This window comes from Chaetomium tenue (genome assembly GCF_020726465.1).
Source record: "Chaetomium tenue strain MPI-SDFR-AT-0079 chromosome Unknown F5144scaffold_3, whole genome shotgun sequence".
Taxonomy (NCBI): Eukaryota; Fungi; Ascomycota; class Sordariomycetes; order Sordariales; family Chaetomiaceae; genus Chaetomium; species Chaetomium tenue.
Genome location: NW_027117331.1, coordinates 1,179,965 through 1,194,513, shown reverse-complemented (window position 1 = coordinate 1,194,513; position 14,549 = coordinate 1,179,965). Strand labels below are relative to the sequence as shown.

General features: G+C 54.9%; 6 protein-coding genes across 6 annotated transcripts; 3 read left to right on the top strand and 3 right to left on the bottom strand.

The window, feature by feature from the left end:
* Positions 1–30: 30 nt before the first annotated feature.
* On the top strand, positions 31–477 carry F5144DRAFT_487070 (G10 protein; the record flags this gene model as incomplete). The annotated part of the gene is made up of 1 exon (XM_066785586.1): positions 31–477. One exon carries the CDS (start codon positions 31–33, stop codon positions 475–477), a length of 447 nt encoding a protein of 148 aa, XP_066644449.1.
* Positions 478–693: 216 nt separating this feature from the next.
* Positions 694–1,869, bottom strand: F5144DRAFT_168128 (uncharacterized protein). The gene is made up of 2 exons (XM_066782596.1): positions 1,344–1,869; positions 694–1,261 (listed from the first exon to the last, which is right to left on the bottom strand). The coding sequence occupies exons 1-2, from the start codon at positions 1,734–1,736 to the stop codon at positions 833–835; spliced, it is 822 nt and encodes a 273-aa protein (XP_066644448.1). The 5' UTR covers positions 1,737–1,869; the 3' UTR covers positions 694–832.
* Positions 1,870–2,735: 866 nt separating this feature from the next.
* F5144DRAFT_167885 (uncharacterized protein) lies at positions 2,736–6,385 on the top strand. The gene is made up of 4 exons (XM_066782594.1): positions 2,736–2,987; positions 3,123–3,236; positions 3,301–4,163; positions 4,220–6,385. Exons 1-4 carry the CDS (start codon positions 2,911–2,913, stop codon positions 6,178–6,180), a joined length of 3,015 nt encoding a protein of 1,004 aa, XP_066644447.1. The 5' UTR covers positions 2,736–2,910; the 3' UTR covers positions 6,181–6,385.
* Positions 6,386–6,924: 539 nt separating this feature from the next.
* F5144DRAFT_566516 (Ribokinase-like protein) lies at positions 6,925–9,131 on the bottom strand. The gene is made up of 4 exons (XM_066788558.1): positions 8,619–9,131; positions 8,015–8,476; positions 7,461–7,956; positions 6,925–7,318 (listed from the first exon to the last, which is right to left on the bottom strand). Exons 1-4 carry the CDS (start codon positions 8,905–8,907, stop codon positions 7,282–7,284), a joined length of 1,284 nt encoding a protein of 427 aa, XP_066644446.1. The 5' UTR covers positions 8,908–9,131; the 3' UTR covers positions 6,925–7,281.
* Positions 9,125–11,245, top strand: F5144DRAFT_167923 (L-Aspartase-like protein). Its single transcript, XM_066782595.1, has 5 exons — positions 9,125–9,401; positions 9,460–9,677; positions 9,731–9,924; positions 9,981–10,464; positions 10,558–11,245. Exons 1-5 carry the CDS (start codon positions 9,341–9,343, stop codon positions 11,002–11,004), a joined length of 1,404 nt encoding a protein of 467 aa, XP_066644445.1. The 5' UTR covers positions 9,125–9,340; the 3' UTR covers positions 11,005–11,245.
* A 568-nt stretch (positions 11,246–11,813) lies between these two features.
* Positions 11,814–12,861, bottom strand: F5144DRAFT_600923 (60S ribosomal protein uL2; the record flags this gene model as incomplete). The annotated part of the gene is made up of 4 exons (XM_066791110.1): positions 11,814–11,939; positions 11,999–12,096; positions 12,171–12,699; positions 12,850–12,861. 4 exons carry the CDS (start codon positions 12,859–12,861, stop codon positions 11,814–11,816), a joined length of 765 nt encoding a protein of 254 aa, XP_066644444.1.
* Between the last annotated feature and the right edge of the window lie 1,688 nt (positions 12,862–14,549).

The window sequence follows — 14,549 nt, the reverse complement described above, 5'->3', positions numbered from 1 at the left end:
ATTACGCAAAATCCGAACACAAAAGCAACCATGCCCGCCATCCGCCCCTCCTCCAAGCGCAAGCCCCCCCCGGACGGGTTCGAGGACATCGAGGAGGACCTGCTCATCTTCGGCAACAAGATGAAGGACGCGCAAAACACGCCGACGGACAACATCCCCAAGCACCAGGCGCAATGGCCCATCTTCCAGATCTCGCACCAGCGCAGCCGCTACGTGTACGAGCTCTACTACGAGAAGGAGGCCATCAGCCGCGCGCTGTACGACTGGCTGCTCAAGAACGGCTACGCCGACGCCATGCTCATCGCCAAGTGGAAGAAGCAGGGGTACGAGAAGCTCTGCTGCCTGCGCTGCGTCCAGACCAAGGAGACCAACTTCAACTCGACCTGCGTGTGCCGCGTGCCGAGGGCCCAGCTCAAGGAGGACCAGGACGTGCAGTGCGTGAGTTGTGGGTGTAGGGGGTGCGCTTCGACTGATTGAGGTGGGGGAAAGGTGTTGGGCTTGGAGGTGGGCTATGATATGATGATACCATGGGATTCTTTCCCGGTTCTGGGACATTTTTATTTGGACTGGCGGAGAGACAATGTAAGAGTTTGCCACCCGCCGTCTATTTCTCGCATATGGATGCAGCAAGCTCACTGGGGTCAGCGTCGGTACAGGATGTGATATTACTGGCCGAATTTGGCCGGGGGATCTGGGTCTACGAAGTAATGACACTCAAAAACCATTCAGCGAGTATGTCCCGTCTCCAAACCGTGATGCCTGTCTAGTTCTTGTCTCGTCTCCGTGCTCATGTGCTTGTTGTCAACCAGACTGCCTTTTGCCAGATAGATGGTCACCGTTTAGCGAATCCGGCTTTCCCACCGCGTCCAAACCGGACGCTCATGGGAACGAATCTTAATGACGACATGGCATTCGACAGATCTTCCATATCCTCGTCTGGCCGTTGATCGGGGTTCATCTGTTCTACCTCCGTTGTAGGACGGCCATCTGTTGATATAGTTGGTTTTTCTACGGCCTCAGGTTTGTGTCCTTTTTGGTTTTGCAACGGTGACCCCGGGCGCGATGCCGCCGCGGCGCTTGACTTCTGTTGCCGACGACCACCGCCACGGTCTTCGAGTAAAAGAGACCGCCGGCCGTCAATGCCGTCCCTCGTTATGGCGAAGAAGTAATTCTTGGGGTACATGTGCTTATCGATGAGGTGCATCTTTCGCTTCTGCGGCGTGCTGCATTTTCTGTCGCAGCCGTCCACGAAGCATGAGTACTACAGCAGAGCATTAGTTACTCTGGGCAATATGTGCGCACGAGGGTAGAAGGAGGTGGGGGGAGGGGGGGGCAGGACTCACAGTACGCTCTCCCTTATCCCTTCTCACCTGAACGAAGGAGTCGTGGATCTCCTCAATGTGCAATGCGACGAGGTGTGCAGACGGGAAGTTCTTGCGACATTGGGCGCAGCGGTTGGTATGCTGGTCCCTGTAATGGGCTTCATACGCATCGTACGACGAGAACACCATTGCTTCCTTATGAGGAGGGAGCGAGCAATGCATCTCGATATTGCGGTCGCCATAATTGTCGGAAAAATCAAGCCCGGCGATCTTGGCAGCAGGCGGCGAAATATGGCCGTCGCTGTTATTGTTCTTCAACCCTCCATGGCTGTCGCCGATGGGTGCTGCTGTGTTGAGGCCTGCAAGTGCAACCTCCTCATGGTGGGCCTCTTCAGGTTCGCGTGAGCGCTTCATTCTCCAGGCTTTATATAAAAAAGAAGAAAACAGATTCAATCCAGGAGCAGTTACATTCAAATGTCTCGGTGCCCCTGACAAACGCTCGACCTTGGGGTGTGTTGTGTTTTTGTAGCACCCAAGGCTGAGGTTCTATTGAAGGCGCAGTTCTAGCAACTCAGGTCCGTCTGTTGTTAGGTAAGTGACCAGCCAAAACTTGGTCGCTCAAACGATCTCGATGGCACAAAAATTGTAGAGTCTCTGAGATATCAAAACAAGAAAGTTTGGATGTTGATTGTGGGCTGTTGCCAGGCTGTGAATTCATTGCCAGGGGTCTTTCTTGGGCAAGGGGCCGCCCCGTGGACAAAAAAAGCCGAACTCCAAGTGCGGGCGCCGACGAAACCTTTGAAGAGAGGGACGAAAAGAAAAAGAAAGCCATTCGGAAGACCAAAATCTACTTTCTCCTTTACTCAATTTCTTTTATTTGATTGAATTTGTTCGGTTTTCTTTACATCTCTTTATTTTCTCATTTTCTTTTATAGTTATTTTTCTTTTCTTGATTTCTTTCTCCTTCTCAAGTTCGGCGTTTTTTGGCCAGAGCAAGGGGCCTTGCTGAGGGCGTGGGGACGCGTGAAAGCTTAAAGTTGCACGCTCGCCACGTGTGACTCTTGAAAGTGCCAAGCAGTGTTTCTCTGTGCCGCTGATTGGTTGCAGTCCCACGCTCTTCTTCGAGATACTTTCTCGTCCAATGTGATGTCGTTCTCAAGCACGGCGGGTCGCTGCGAATTGCTTCGATTTTTGGAATCGGTCTTGTGTTTTCTTTGCGCCTCTTTGATCTCGCATAGCTACTTTACCGACATAGTCACCCCTTTTCACACCAAGTCCCTGACTAACCTGTCACCCGCCGGCCGTGATTTACGCGTCTTCTTCTCCAATGCGCTCATCACCTGCCGCCAACCCGCCCGCCGAAAGCCGCACCAGCAACACCCCTCATCGAAACGCCAAAATCAGTGCGTCACCACCAACAAGTTATGGACCGCCGGCCCAACATCGGCTTTCCAACTGCTGCGTGTGAGCTTTGGCCATAGGCACAGACTCCTACTATTTAAATAAAAGCGCCGCTTCCCTCTCCAGTTTCATACCGGTTGTGCGCTTTCCTGTCTGCGGGGCACTGTATTGGCAGCGACCACCAACAATGGCCTCAACCAGTGCAACTGGCGCAACTGTCGCCGCTGCCGCTGAAGCCATACCGTCGACCGATGATACCTGGAAGTGAGTGTTTTGTTGTAAAACTGGAAATTCCCAGCTCTGTATTTATTCACGATTGCCTACCGCGGGTTCTCGACAGCGACCATGTATGGCGGCCATCCGGCGTACAAGCTTGAATTTGCTAACTCGACCACGAAGACTCGCACAGAAGTTACGTGCCGCGATTCACAAGGAACTCGAGCACATCCAGAAGGGCAGCCCGGGAACGAATGAGATTGCCCGTTTCGAAAAGGTCGAGAAATTGATGCAGAAGTGAGTCAACGACCGCATTGTTTTCGCTCCTTCGTTGTAGAGGTGATTAACCAAGATGACCCAGTTACCGTCTTGCCTGTATCGAAACTATTTGGCTCGACCTCCGTGCTGCGAACGAAAAATGCGCCGAGAATGTTCTCTGGTCCACCCATACCCTCGTGACAAAGACCTACCGGAAGGTGCTCGGAAGGCAGGGCAATGACCATGTCGTCCTTAAGCGGAAACTTGAGAAGCTCTACTCGAACTACCTCAAAACAGCACAATACTTCTACAGGGGCTATTTGCAGCGGGTTTGCGCACGCTACGACACCCCCGACCTCAAGCGGATCGCTCAACGGGCTGAACTTGAGGCAATGCCCCTGCCAGAAAAAGACAAGGTCGACACTGCGGCGGCGCAGTTAGACAACATTGTCAAGCAATCCTGCCACAAGACCCTCATATATCTTGGTGATCTGGCCAGATATCGCACTCTCCTGCGTACCAAGGACCCCAAGTGGGAGGGCGCTCTCTCGTACTACCTCTTGGCGAACGAGCTGATCCCCGAGTCTGGATACGGTCATCATCAGTGCGGAGTAATCTGCGTCGAGAACGAGGACCATCTCCAGGTGGTGTACTACTTGTACCGCGCCCTAGCATGCGCTCTTCCCCACCCGAATGCGTCAGCGAACCTCGAGCGGGAGTTCCGTGACCTCCAGAAACGGAAGGACATTACCACCAAGCATGCACTGGTGACTTGGTTCGTTAAGCTCCATGCTTTCTATTCTCAAGGAAAGGAATTCCCTGAGCGAAAGGAGCTCGAGAGTGAGGTCGACCATCGGCTCGGCCTGGCGATGAAGACTGGAACCGGATATGGCTCCGACTTGGATATGCTCAAGATGGTTCTCATTAATATCACTGCATATGCCGCCGCACAAGACAAAATCAGCAGTATGAATATTCACACGCCGTTTGCTTATGGCTGAGGTTTGCTAACCGGGGCACAGAGAAATGGACTGATGAGGGCTCCCTATCCTGCCAGTTTATCCTGCTCCTCAACATGCGCACCATCACCGCCATCGCACGCCTACTTGGAGAGGAAATTGCGGGCATCATTAAGCGCATGGGTGCAGAGACCCCAACTGGCACCTCGACTCCTTCCCAATCGGAGCCCACGACCAAGTTCACGCCTGCTCTGAATCGTGTCTTGACGCTGCTGCGCGTCTACATGGCCTGGCTCTGCTCTTACGGATCGCAGTTGGTTGAGTTCCGGGCTCATCTCGAACCGCAATTTGGAACTATGTGCACGACACTAAGCAACACCCTGACCCTCTTGTTCGAATTACTCGGAGGTGACGAACAACTTGGAAACACGGTGTCATGGCGCTTTCCCGAGGACGATATTACCTTGGGCATCGACTGCCTCAACGGACCCAACCTGCATGACGGCTGCCAGCTCTACTACGATGCCTTCGCCCGCAAGCCTAAACCACGCCGTGAAGAGGTAGCTGGTGCTGACTACATCGAGGACGACGTCACCTTTACTCGTGCACTTGACGTCCTTCTCTGCGCCTTGGACTTGTCCATGCCAGAATCGAGGTTCCCATTTACAACGTCCGCAGTCAAAAGAGAATCCCGGGAGCTCACGACGTTTGTGTATCTTGAGAGAGGGAAGCCTGAGCCTACTCCAAATCTACCACCGGCTCAGCATTTGACACCAACAGCTGTTCCTGCTACCCTTGAACAAACCCCCAAGATTCCGGCAGCGGCCCTAAGTCCTTGCGAGTCTAACGAACTCTCCGAGGATCAGGACTTTTATGGCCCGAATTTACGAAATGCTGTCGGTTATGGACCCCGGAGTGGGCAAGTGCCAGCCCCAGTTGTGCCAACGCCAACTGCGCCGGTTTCTGAGTTTCCCATTGAGAGGCAGATGTTCAATATCCTGAACGAGTTCATCAACCCACCGGAATCGACTCTCTTGCCCAAATCCAAGACTCCGAACCACCCGGCTGCGCGAACAAGCCCATACGGTATGGATTCTGCAGGTGTGGCCGAAGCTTTCGGGGCCGGCGCTTCAAACAGCCCGGCGCCGGGCTCTGCTGGGGCCAAGAAATTCCCAACTCTGCCCTGGGAATACTTTTACAAACCTCCGGCCAACCCTACCTTGCGCTCGGATACGAACGCCATGGCCGCGAATTGGGGAGCGAACGGCGGAGGGTTTTCACGGCCGACAAGCTCTGGAAATGCGGCCCAATTCGGTGCTGGGACTACCATTGGCAACCCGCTCGCGCACCAAATTCATCAGAGGTACGGCAGCCTAGGGCAGCCAAAGCCTGTCGAGAACCAGGCCGAGATGCTTCAGTCTTCAGAATCGGCATCCGGCCGAGCTGGCCAGCCCCAACAGGCGTACAGCCCTACAGGAGCATGGCCCAACGCAGCCGCGGAGGGTTTGGCTTCTGCGCTTGGAACGCCTCCTACGCTCCCGCAACAGAGCACCTGGGCCCCCCCATCGAGCCCCTGGCAGAATGCCAACGGCCAAGTTCCCCCGGCCACCACTGGCGCTGCCCTCAACTCGCCCTTCTCGACTTTCAATTTCTCCTCCAACGCGTCAAGCCTTCCGCAAGTTTACAGCCCCTGGGGTGTGCCTGCAGCGGTAAACAGGTTCCCGGCGGCGCAATCCCCCTCTTCGCCGAGCCGGGCTAGCGCCGCATACAGCGGAGGAGCCATCCCATCACCGTCGGGCAGCAGATATGCGACCGACTACGCTAGCGCCATGGCCGGTGGACACATCCAGCAGAACTCTTTCGCTGGCGCCTGGCCCGACGCTCGGCAGCCGCGGAACGGCTCGGTTGCCCAGCAGCCTCTTGGGCAGGTCGACATCTGGGGCGATCCGATTCGGCAGCAGCCTACCGTAGGCGAGAAGGCTAACGGGAAGTCGGTCATGCAGCAGGGTATGCCCAAGCGTTGATTTTCACAGGGGCTGCCGTGCCTTGACATCTTCACCTGCTCCAATGCTCAGCCCGCGCTTCTAGCTGGCTTCCCCCTCGCGGAATCCTGCCCTTGAGTGCCACGGCGCGCAACCGTTGCGTCCCCTGTCCCCATTGCAGGAGCCCAGTTCATGGACCTGCCGGCGACCGCTTGCTACGGAGTCTTGCTACGGAGTCTGAAGGAAGCCGTCGATGGAGTGAATCTCTCGACCGGCTCATCTGGCTCTCCAGACAGTCAGCTTCTTGCGGCATCTCAGTCTACCGCCCAAAGCGGCTGACTCCCTGAGCTCCCTGTTTGTCTGTGTTTTTAGTCCCTTCCAGAGCAGAACAGCCCCTCATAAGCTGGCCGGCGACTTTTAGGCGCCATCCTCCGGCTTTGATACGCCGCTCGATGGCACCTCGCGGTCGACAAACCCGGGGTTTCAAGGTCATAATGCACGGGATGGATAGGTGGATAGGGCTTCTCTCTGGGTTTGCCTCATGGGCACCCGTTGGAAGCCAAGAGACTTTCTTCCCATATGCTAACCTTACCCCGGCGTCCTGCTCGCAGCAGCTCGGTTTATTTCAGCTCAATTAATTTGGCAATGGAAACTGGATGAGCTACCGGGTACCTTTTTTTTCTGCTCTGGCACCCTCTACCCTTGTCTGTTCTGTCTTGTGCTGTACTGGTAATTGTTTTTGGACGTTGACAGAGAGGTGGTGGCAGTGTGGTAATGGTAGCAAGAGGTTGAGGGGGATATCATCAAGTTGAATTTCCGAGTAGTTTCGACTCTGTTGAAAAGATTGCCAGAAAGAATTTGTCTCCCGACAAGCACACGCCATAAAAAAAAAAGACATGATTTAGATTCAGACCGTCCGTCCGGCCCGCCCTGGTTCGCCGTTGTTGAAACCTCTCTACCATGCATGCCTGTATTTGTTCCCATGTTTCCCCTTTTGCCTGCAACGCCTATTCTGCAAAATACGGAAGGTGGAACTTCCTCTCTCTTTTGAGATGTGACTAAGGGAAAACTGCCCGATACCTACGCTCTAGCTCTCAGAGAATCCTGGATCACTGTAGAGGTAGCGGTGCGCACACTCGCTCCCTACTGGCGCTGGTAGGTTTGTTGAGGGAAGGGGTATCTGTTTCGGGGCCCAGTTAGCGTCTTCTTGTTGTGCAGGTAGGGAGGGACAGGGAGTGGCAGAGAGATGGGAAGCTTGTAGGATACGCAAGTAACCATATTTGCTTCGTGTTCATCTGGCTGGGTTGGGGATGGAAACTTACGAAGGACCAAGCTCCTGGATGCTCAGTCGCGCCAGCCATTGGCCCATATCAACGCTCTCGTCCAGCGACTTGCCGCTGACGATACCTGCGCAGAAACCGCCAGCGAAGGCGTCACCGGCGCCATTGGTGTCGTTGATCTTCTCCTTGGGGATCTCGTGCACCGGGATCTCCTTTACCACGTCCTCGCCCTGGACGGCGACCAGGGTCGGTTCGGTGCCCTGTGTGATGATGGCCACGCGCTTGCGCTGCGAGTTGGCCTTGGGCAGGTTCGCCAGCTTCTTGGCAATCTCCTTGACGTCCTGAGTTCCGAGCTCGTGGGACTCGGCGTAGGCAGCCGCCTCGGTCTCGTTGCCAATCACGTAATCCCAGTAGGGCGCGGAGGCGTCGAGCGGCTCCTTGAAGAACTGGGGGATGAAGGGTGCGGAGAGCGACAAAATGAAGGGCTTGTTCTTGCTGGCGGCCTGGTTGGCGAGCTCCATGATGGCAGGAGGGCAGACTGGCAATGATCATTAGTTACCTAATACTCTCTAAGGGGGCGGCGGTGGGAGGTGTACCAGTGAAGTGGTAGCCGCCAATGTAGTACGCCTCAGCTTCCTCAACGAGCGCCCAGATATCGGGGCGCTTCAGGTGCTCGAGGTCATAGTGGTTGGCAGCGCCCAAGTCGGTGCACATGCTGCGGTTGTGGCCGGTAATGACGACGCCGCAGCGGCCGGTGGGGATCTTGGGGTCGACGCGGTACTCGACACGGAGGCCGGCCTGCTTGCAGGCGTCCCGCAGGATCGCGGAGTACTTGTCGTCACCGGCGCCGCCCAAGTAGACGACGCTGTTGGCAGGCAGCATGTACTGGGCACCGCGGGCCGTGTTTTGGGCGGCACCGCCGGCAATCAGCTTGGCATCGTAGTTGTTGAGGAGGTCCTCATAGAGGTCCAGGTGCTTCTCAGGATCGGCCAGGATGGCATCATTGGCCTTGAGACCGTACTTCTCGAGAAGTGCGTCATTGCCAAAGGCCTGGATGTCTAGATAGCATCCCCGGGTTAGCTAAATAAAATGACCGAAGATTCCGTGACCGACATTTCGGTCAGGATGGGAGGAGGAGGCCAAAAGAGGGGGCAATGTTCGATTGGAGGGGCAATTCATGTTTATATCACTTGTACTTACCGAGGAGAGGGTTCTCCAAGCAGAGAAGTTTGTACCCCTTGGTGGATGCCATGTTGCTGAGCCGGCGGTTCTGATGAAGTTGGTTGCGGTAGAAAGGGTTTGTGCCCCTCTTCTGTTGCGAGCTCGATGTGCTGCAACTTAAGAGGAGGCGGGGCAGTCGGCTGGCGGGGCTCAAGCCGCCATCGGCCAGTTTCGCTTTAGCAGAAAATGTTCTGGTTGGGTCGGAGAAGAGGGGCTTGGCAAAGAAGCTGGACCCCGAATAATAAGTTGCCGACCTTGTCCGAAACATGTTACTTTAACGGCCGACGAGGGTAGGCCCGCCGCTGGTTTGCGGGGAAGATGGTGGTCATCTCAAGGTTGTTACCGCGCGAGAAGGGCACCACGGAAAGAAAACCACTTAGAGACACGTCCCCTCTTGTTCGTTGACGTCAGAAGAAAGCTAGGGGCGTGTGGGAATAGCATAACTCCGCCCAACCGTTCCCGTGTTCGGTTCCTCCCTTGTTATACCGCTCGGTTCTAGGCTTGCGTTGTATTATCTTATCCGTCGCTAGCCTTGACTCACCCCGCGCAGGTTCTCCATTTTCTTCTCTCCTTAGGTAGCAAAACAATAAGAAAACTCTTTTGTGCCCTCAACTGATCGACCAACTTCCATTCCTCAACAAACTTTTCGAAATTGATTACTCAGACCGTTGCTCTCGAACGCCAATTGGTACAATTACAACATGGCTGAGCAAAAGGTGGCCGCCCCGGCAGCTGGCATGCTCTGGGGGGGCAGGTTCACAGGTTCGAATGTCTTAGGAAACAAGCTTCGGATATAGTATACTGACCTCACGGTGCCCAGGTGCCATTGATCCTCTCATGCACAAGTACAATGCCTCCATCCGGTACGACAAGGCTCTTTACAAGGAAGATCTCCTTGGATCGATTGCTTTTGCCAGGGCCAACTCCAAGGCTGGCATCATCAGCGAAGACGAATTCCAGGCCATTGAGCGTGGTTTGCTCCGAGTGATGGAAGAATGGAAACAGGGAACTTTCGCCATCATGCCGAACGACGAAGATGTGAGAGGCCACTCGATTCTACGCAACTTCTCGAGGCTGACACAATGGACCAGATTCATACGGCAAACGAACGTCGCTTGGGAGAGGTCATCGGCAAGGACATTGCGGGTAAGCTGCACACAGGTCGCAGCCGCAACGAGCAAGTTGTCTGTGATATGCGCATGTGGCTACGCGATCGGATCCGCGAAATCGACAGCCAACTCGTCGAATTCCTCAAGGTCATTATCACACGTGCCGAGTCTGAAATGTAAGTCCAGCCTCACTTCTGGCTAAAAGCGGCCCCCTGCTGACTGACAACCTCAGCGACTACATCATGCCTGGATACACCCATCTCCAGCGTGCTCAGCCAGTCCGGTGGTCTCAATGGTTGATGTCACATGCCGCTGCGTTCAAGCAGGATCTCGAGCGGTTGCGCCAAGTCTTCGAAAGGGTCAATCTCAGTCCACTTGGTTGTGGCGCTTTGGCCGGTAACCCCTTTCGAATCGATCGAAACGCAATAGCTGAGGAGCTTGGGTTCGGCGGAATCACCTTGAACTCCATGAACACTTCGGCCGACCGCGATTTCCTCCTCGACTTCCTGGTCTGGAACTCAATCTTCACCAACCACATCAGCAGGTGGGCTGAGGATCTCGTCATATATTCGACATCTGAGTTCAGTTTCGTGCGCCTGGCCGACGCCTATTCTACGGGTAGCTCCTTGATGCCCAACAAACACAACGCGGACTCGTTAGAGCTTCTGCGCGGCAAGTCAGGGCGTGCTTTCGGTCAAATGGCTGGGTTGATGATGGTGAGTCCTCATATTAACATCTCAGCCAGTTGCCTTGGCTTTGGGGTTGGCTAGGAGCGTATCGAGAGTAGCTACTAACTATTCACTTGGAAGACCGTGAAAGGTTTGCCATCTTGCTATAATAAAGACCTTCAGGAAGGGTGGGAGCCTATGCTGGATTCAGTTCAGACTGTGTCGGATAGTCTAGGCATCGCCAATGGGGTCATTGCGACATTGAAGGTGCGGCCAGAGAAGATGGTGGCTGCCCTGGACAAAACGATGCTGGCCACCGACATCGCAGAGTGGTTGGTGAGGAGGGGATGCCCGTTCAGAGAGGCCCACCACATCTCTGGACGCGTCGTTGCACAGTCTGAACAGCAGGAAATTTCGATGGACAAGCTGACCCTCGAGCAACTGCAAGCCATTGACTCTCGGTTCACAGCGGACATTGCGGAGGCATTCGAATATGAAACGAGTGTCGAGGCGAAAAACTCTCAAGGCGGTACCAGTCGATCAAGCGTGCTGGAGCAGATCCAGGTACTCAGGGCCATGTTAGATTAGAGGTTTGATAGCCTGGTGGAGGATGCGGCCGGAGCAAGGGAATCTTGAAGCCATCGCTTGAAGGCATCTTCTTCCTACTTCCTATGAACGGTTGAGTTCTTGAGAATCGGCAGTCAAGACGCCGGCTTGCTGCCAATAGGAGTACGTAGAGGATGTTTGTCCAAACGAGACAGACACAGGACATTGTAAGGGGGTATTAGGTGGTAGAGCCCGACTGGCTCTCCGCTTTGCTTGTCTCTCCGCGGCAAGGGACCGAGGGCATGAAAGTACCTATTTATCGTCAAGAGTTGACCCCGCGATCCAGCAGCTGGTACGCAGGGCACCAGGAATGAGGGACAAAAATTTGGGTCCGTGGTGATTGGTGGATGCCGCGGCCAGGCAAAGTATGGCCGACTCAGAAAATGGAAGCATCGACGGCAACGCATGGATTAACTACACCGAATCCCTCAGGCATGCTGCTCATACCACGGCCAGCCCATGTCTAGCTCACTTGGCCAGTCACTGCTCGATTAGGATGCCTCGCTGTATCGCCTGGAAGCGATGAGCTCGCGCTGCTTGATTCCCAAGAGTATTCCCTGACTGCATGGCCTGCCTGGCTTCTTCCTGCGACGCCGGATCTCCGAGTACATTGCCCCGTAACAATCCCTTTCCTGACCGCGTTTGGGAATATTTTATTCATTTCACGCCCATGACCGCTTGCGCAAATGAGCAAGTTTCCCGTCCGCCTTCGCAGTCCCGTAACTACAAAGCAGCAAAAGACCAATGCAATCCGATGAACCCCTTGCCCAGATGTAGAACCATGAACGCATTTAATCCTTCGTCTTCTGGGTACCACGCAGCAGACCCGTCCGCCTCGCAGCAATGAGACCCGCCTTTTGACCAGGCGCAGCGTACCTCGAGATGGTCGACGCCTTACCGATATGTTGGTGGTTACCCTGTAGCGCCATGTCAGATATACAACGTCCCAGCAGTCATTGGGCCTTCCAGCACTTACACCACCGTGGGGATGGTCAACCGGGTTCATGGCAACACCACGAGTCTTGGGCCAGCGGTTGCGCTTGACAGCGAACTTGTGCTTGGCGCGCGAGGCCTCTGTAATCGCTTGTCAGCGTTCTGTTCTGTCCAATCCGAGGATATATTCCTCCACCACCCATGTGAAAACGTACTCAGGAGGGGCTTGTCTGTCCTGCCACCACCGGCAACGATACCGATCATGCCACGGGCGTCGCTGCTGACGACCTTCTTGGCGCCCGAGGGGAGCTTGATGCGGGTCTTGCCCTCGTCGGGGTTGTGGCCGATGACGGTGATGTAGTTGCCGGACGTGCGGCCAAGAGCACCACGGTCGCCAACCTTCTCCTCAACGTTGGAAACCACGGTACCCTCAGGGATGGAGCCGAGGGGGAGGACGTTGCCGACGGTCAGGGCGGCGTTCTTGCCGGCGTAGACGAACTGGCCGGTGTACATGCCCTCGTTGGCAATGAAAGTCTCGGGGACCTTCTTGAACTTGTAGGGCGAGTTGAAAACGACGCGGGCAAGGGGAGCACCACGGCCGGGGTCGTGGATGATCTCCTTCACGATACCCCGGATGTAGCCATGGCGCTCGGCGTAGTCGAGGCTGCGGAACTTCGCGGGGTTCTTGCGCAAACGGGTGTTGGCAGTGAAAATGCTGCCAGCGCCCTTACGCTGGTTGCGGATCTGAAGGTGGAAAATATCACGGTTAGCATCCTCTCCACGGCCCCAAGTTTCGAGATATTCTCCGTCTCAATCGGTCGGTCGTCGCAATCGAGGCCTCGGTGCTGGATCGAGTCGAAGAATTCGGGAACTGGAATAGCGAGGTTGACTTACGACGCGACCCATCTTGCCCTTCCTACCTGGAAAATGTGGAAGTGACGGGTTGTCTCGGTGGTTGAATGAGGTTGAGGTTGCAACACTTGAAAGCTCCAAATGGGTGAAGCGATATTTTTCCCAAATTTCTGTGTGGATGCAGCAGCCACAGATAATTGGTGTGGCTTCCCAATTGCCCTAACGCGGGGAGAGGTGTGGCGCAAGTATTTTCAGGCCAGTGACGCTGACATGAAGCACAGTGCCCCAAGTCGCAGCTTACCACTCACATCAATATTGGACTTGTTTCTTCAATTTCAGCTTGCAGTTTCAATTTACGCTGATTTAAAGACGCTGAAGTCTCTAAATAAGTTGTATTTTGTATTGCAAGCTTGTTTCACAGATCAACCTGAGCCAGCCCTTCAGAGTTGCTTGAGAGGATTTGGTGACTTCTTGAAGCCTGGCACTCATTAATCACACAGTACGCGAATCTACTCGCCAGGCTGAAAGCTGCCACCGCCCGCCACGCCCGCTCGTCCAACCTCAGCTCTCCACCTCGCAACCTCTTGAACATGGCCATTTCCCGTATTCGCAACAGTGGCCATCGACCGCGAATCAATGTTTGCATCAGGATAAACATGTATGACCTGCGATGATTTCGAAATTGAAGGTTGTTTTGACTCGGCTTTTGCTAACAGATAAACTAGGTCCGAATCCTCAATGTGATCGAGGACCTAGCCTCCTCTGAAGCATTAAGTTTCATGATCCCGAAGTTTTGGCGCATCGTGTGGGCCGTCCTGGTTGGCGGCTCTGCTGGTCGGACCTGCGTAAAAGCCAGCCTGGACTGCGCTCCCCGAGGGTGTGTTCAAGCCTTTCCATGACGCGCAGGACGCACCGGGCCGAGTCCGGTACCTTCAAACAACTAACCACTTAGCCTGCTGGCTCTGCAATGCTCTCCGCAAGGCTATTGTGCGTGCAAGTTGATTTTGGCAAGTTTCAGGCCAAGCTGTCGTTCTGGTCTTATGCAGAGTTGCATTATTGAAGGCACCGAGAACCACTTTCCAATGATCGCGCACCTGTCTTTGGCGTCCTGACGAGTGTCAAACCCTTATTTTCGATACCCGAGGTTAGGTCTACAGCCTAGAAGTGTCGCAGAGATACCAGAAGGCGCCTATTGTTGACTACGGTGGTCTTGTGGCACCATTCTTGAAGCTGAGCCACGAACGGACGCCGCTGTGAATCTCCCTTTTTCCCGGGCACCGTTTTCACATCGGATAAGGAAGGTTAGCATGGAGATGCAAAGCTCGCAGTTGGGTCGCCTGGGGGAAGCGCCTAAAAGTGGAAGACAACCAAAGCCCTGGTCTAAAAAAGCTCACCCCGGGTCCTCCCGCTGTCGCGGGGGCCTGGTCAGAAAATGATTGATGGAGACGGCCGCCTGCATGGCAGAACCCACCCGAATGGGCTATGCGGCGGTGGTGTTGTCGAGCTCTCAAAATCATACCGAGTATGGTTTTGGTTGGGTACAACACCAATCACTGGAGCTGGATTCAAAAAGCGGGCCAGATCACGGGCCTCATCAAGCAGTGCCGTTTTCGCCAAACCCGTCGCCAGTGCAGCATTGGCGTCCCACCGCACATATCCGCTTTGCCAACACCGACCACGGCAGGTACCACTCCGACCGGTCCGGACTGGTACTTGTGGGCGGCCTGGACTAAAGTCTAATA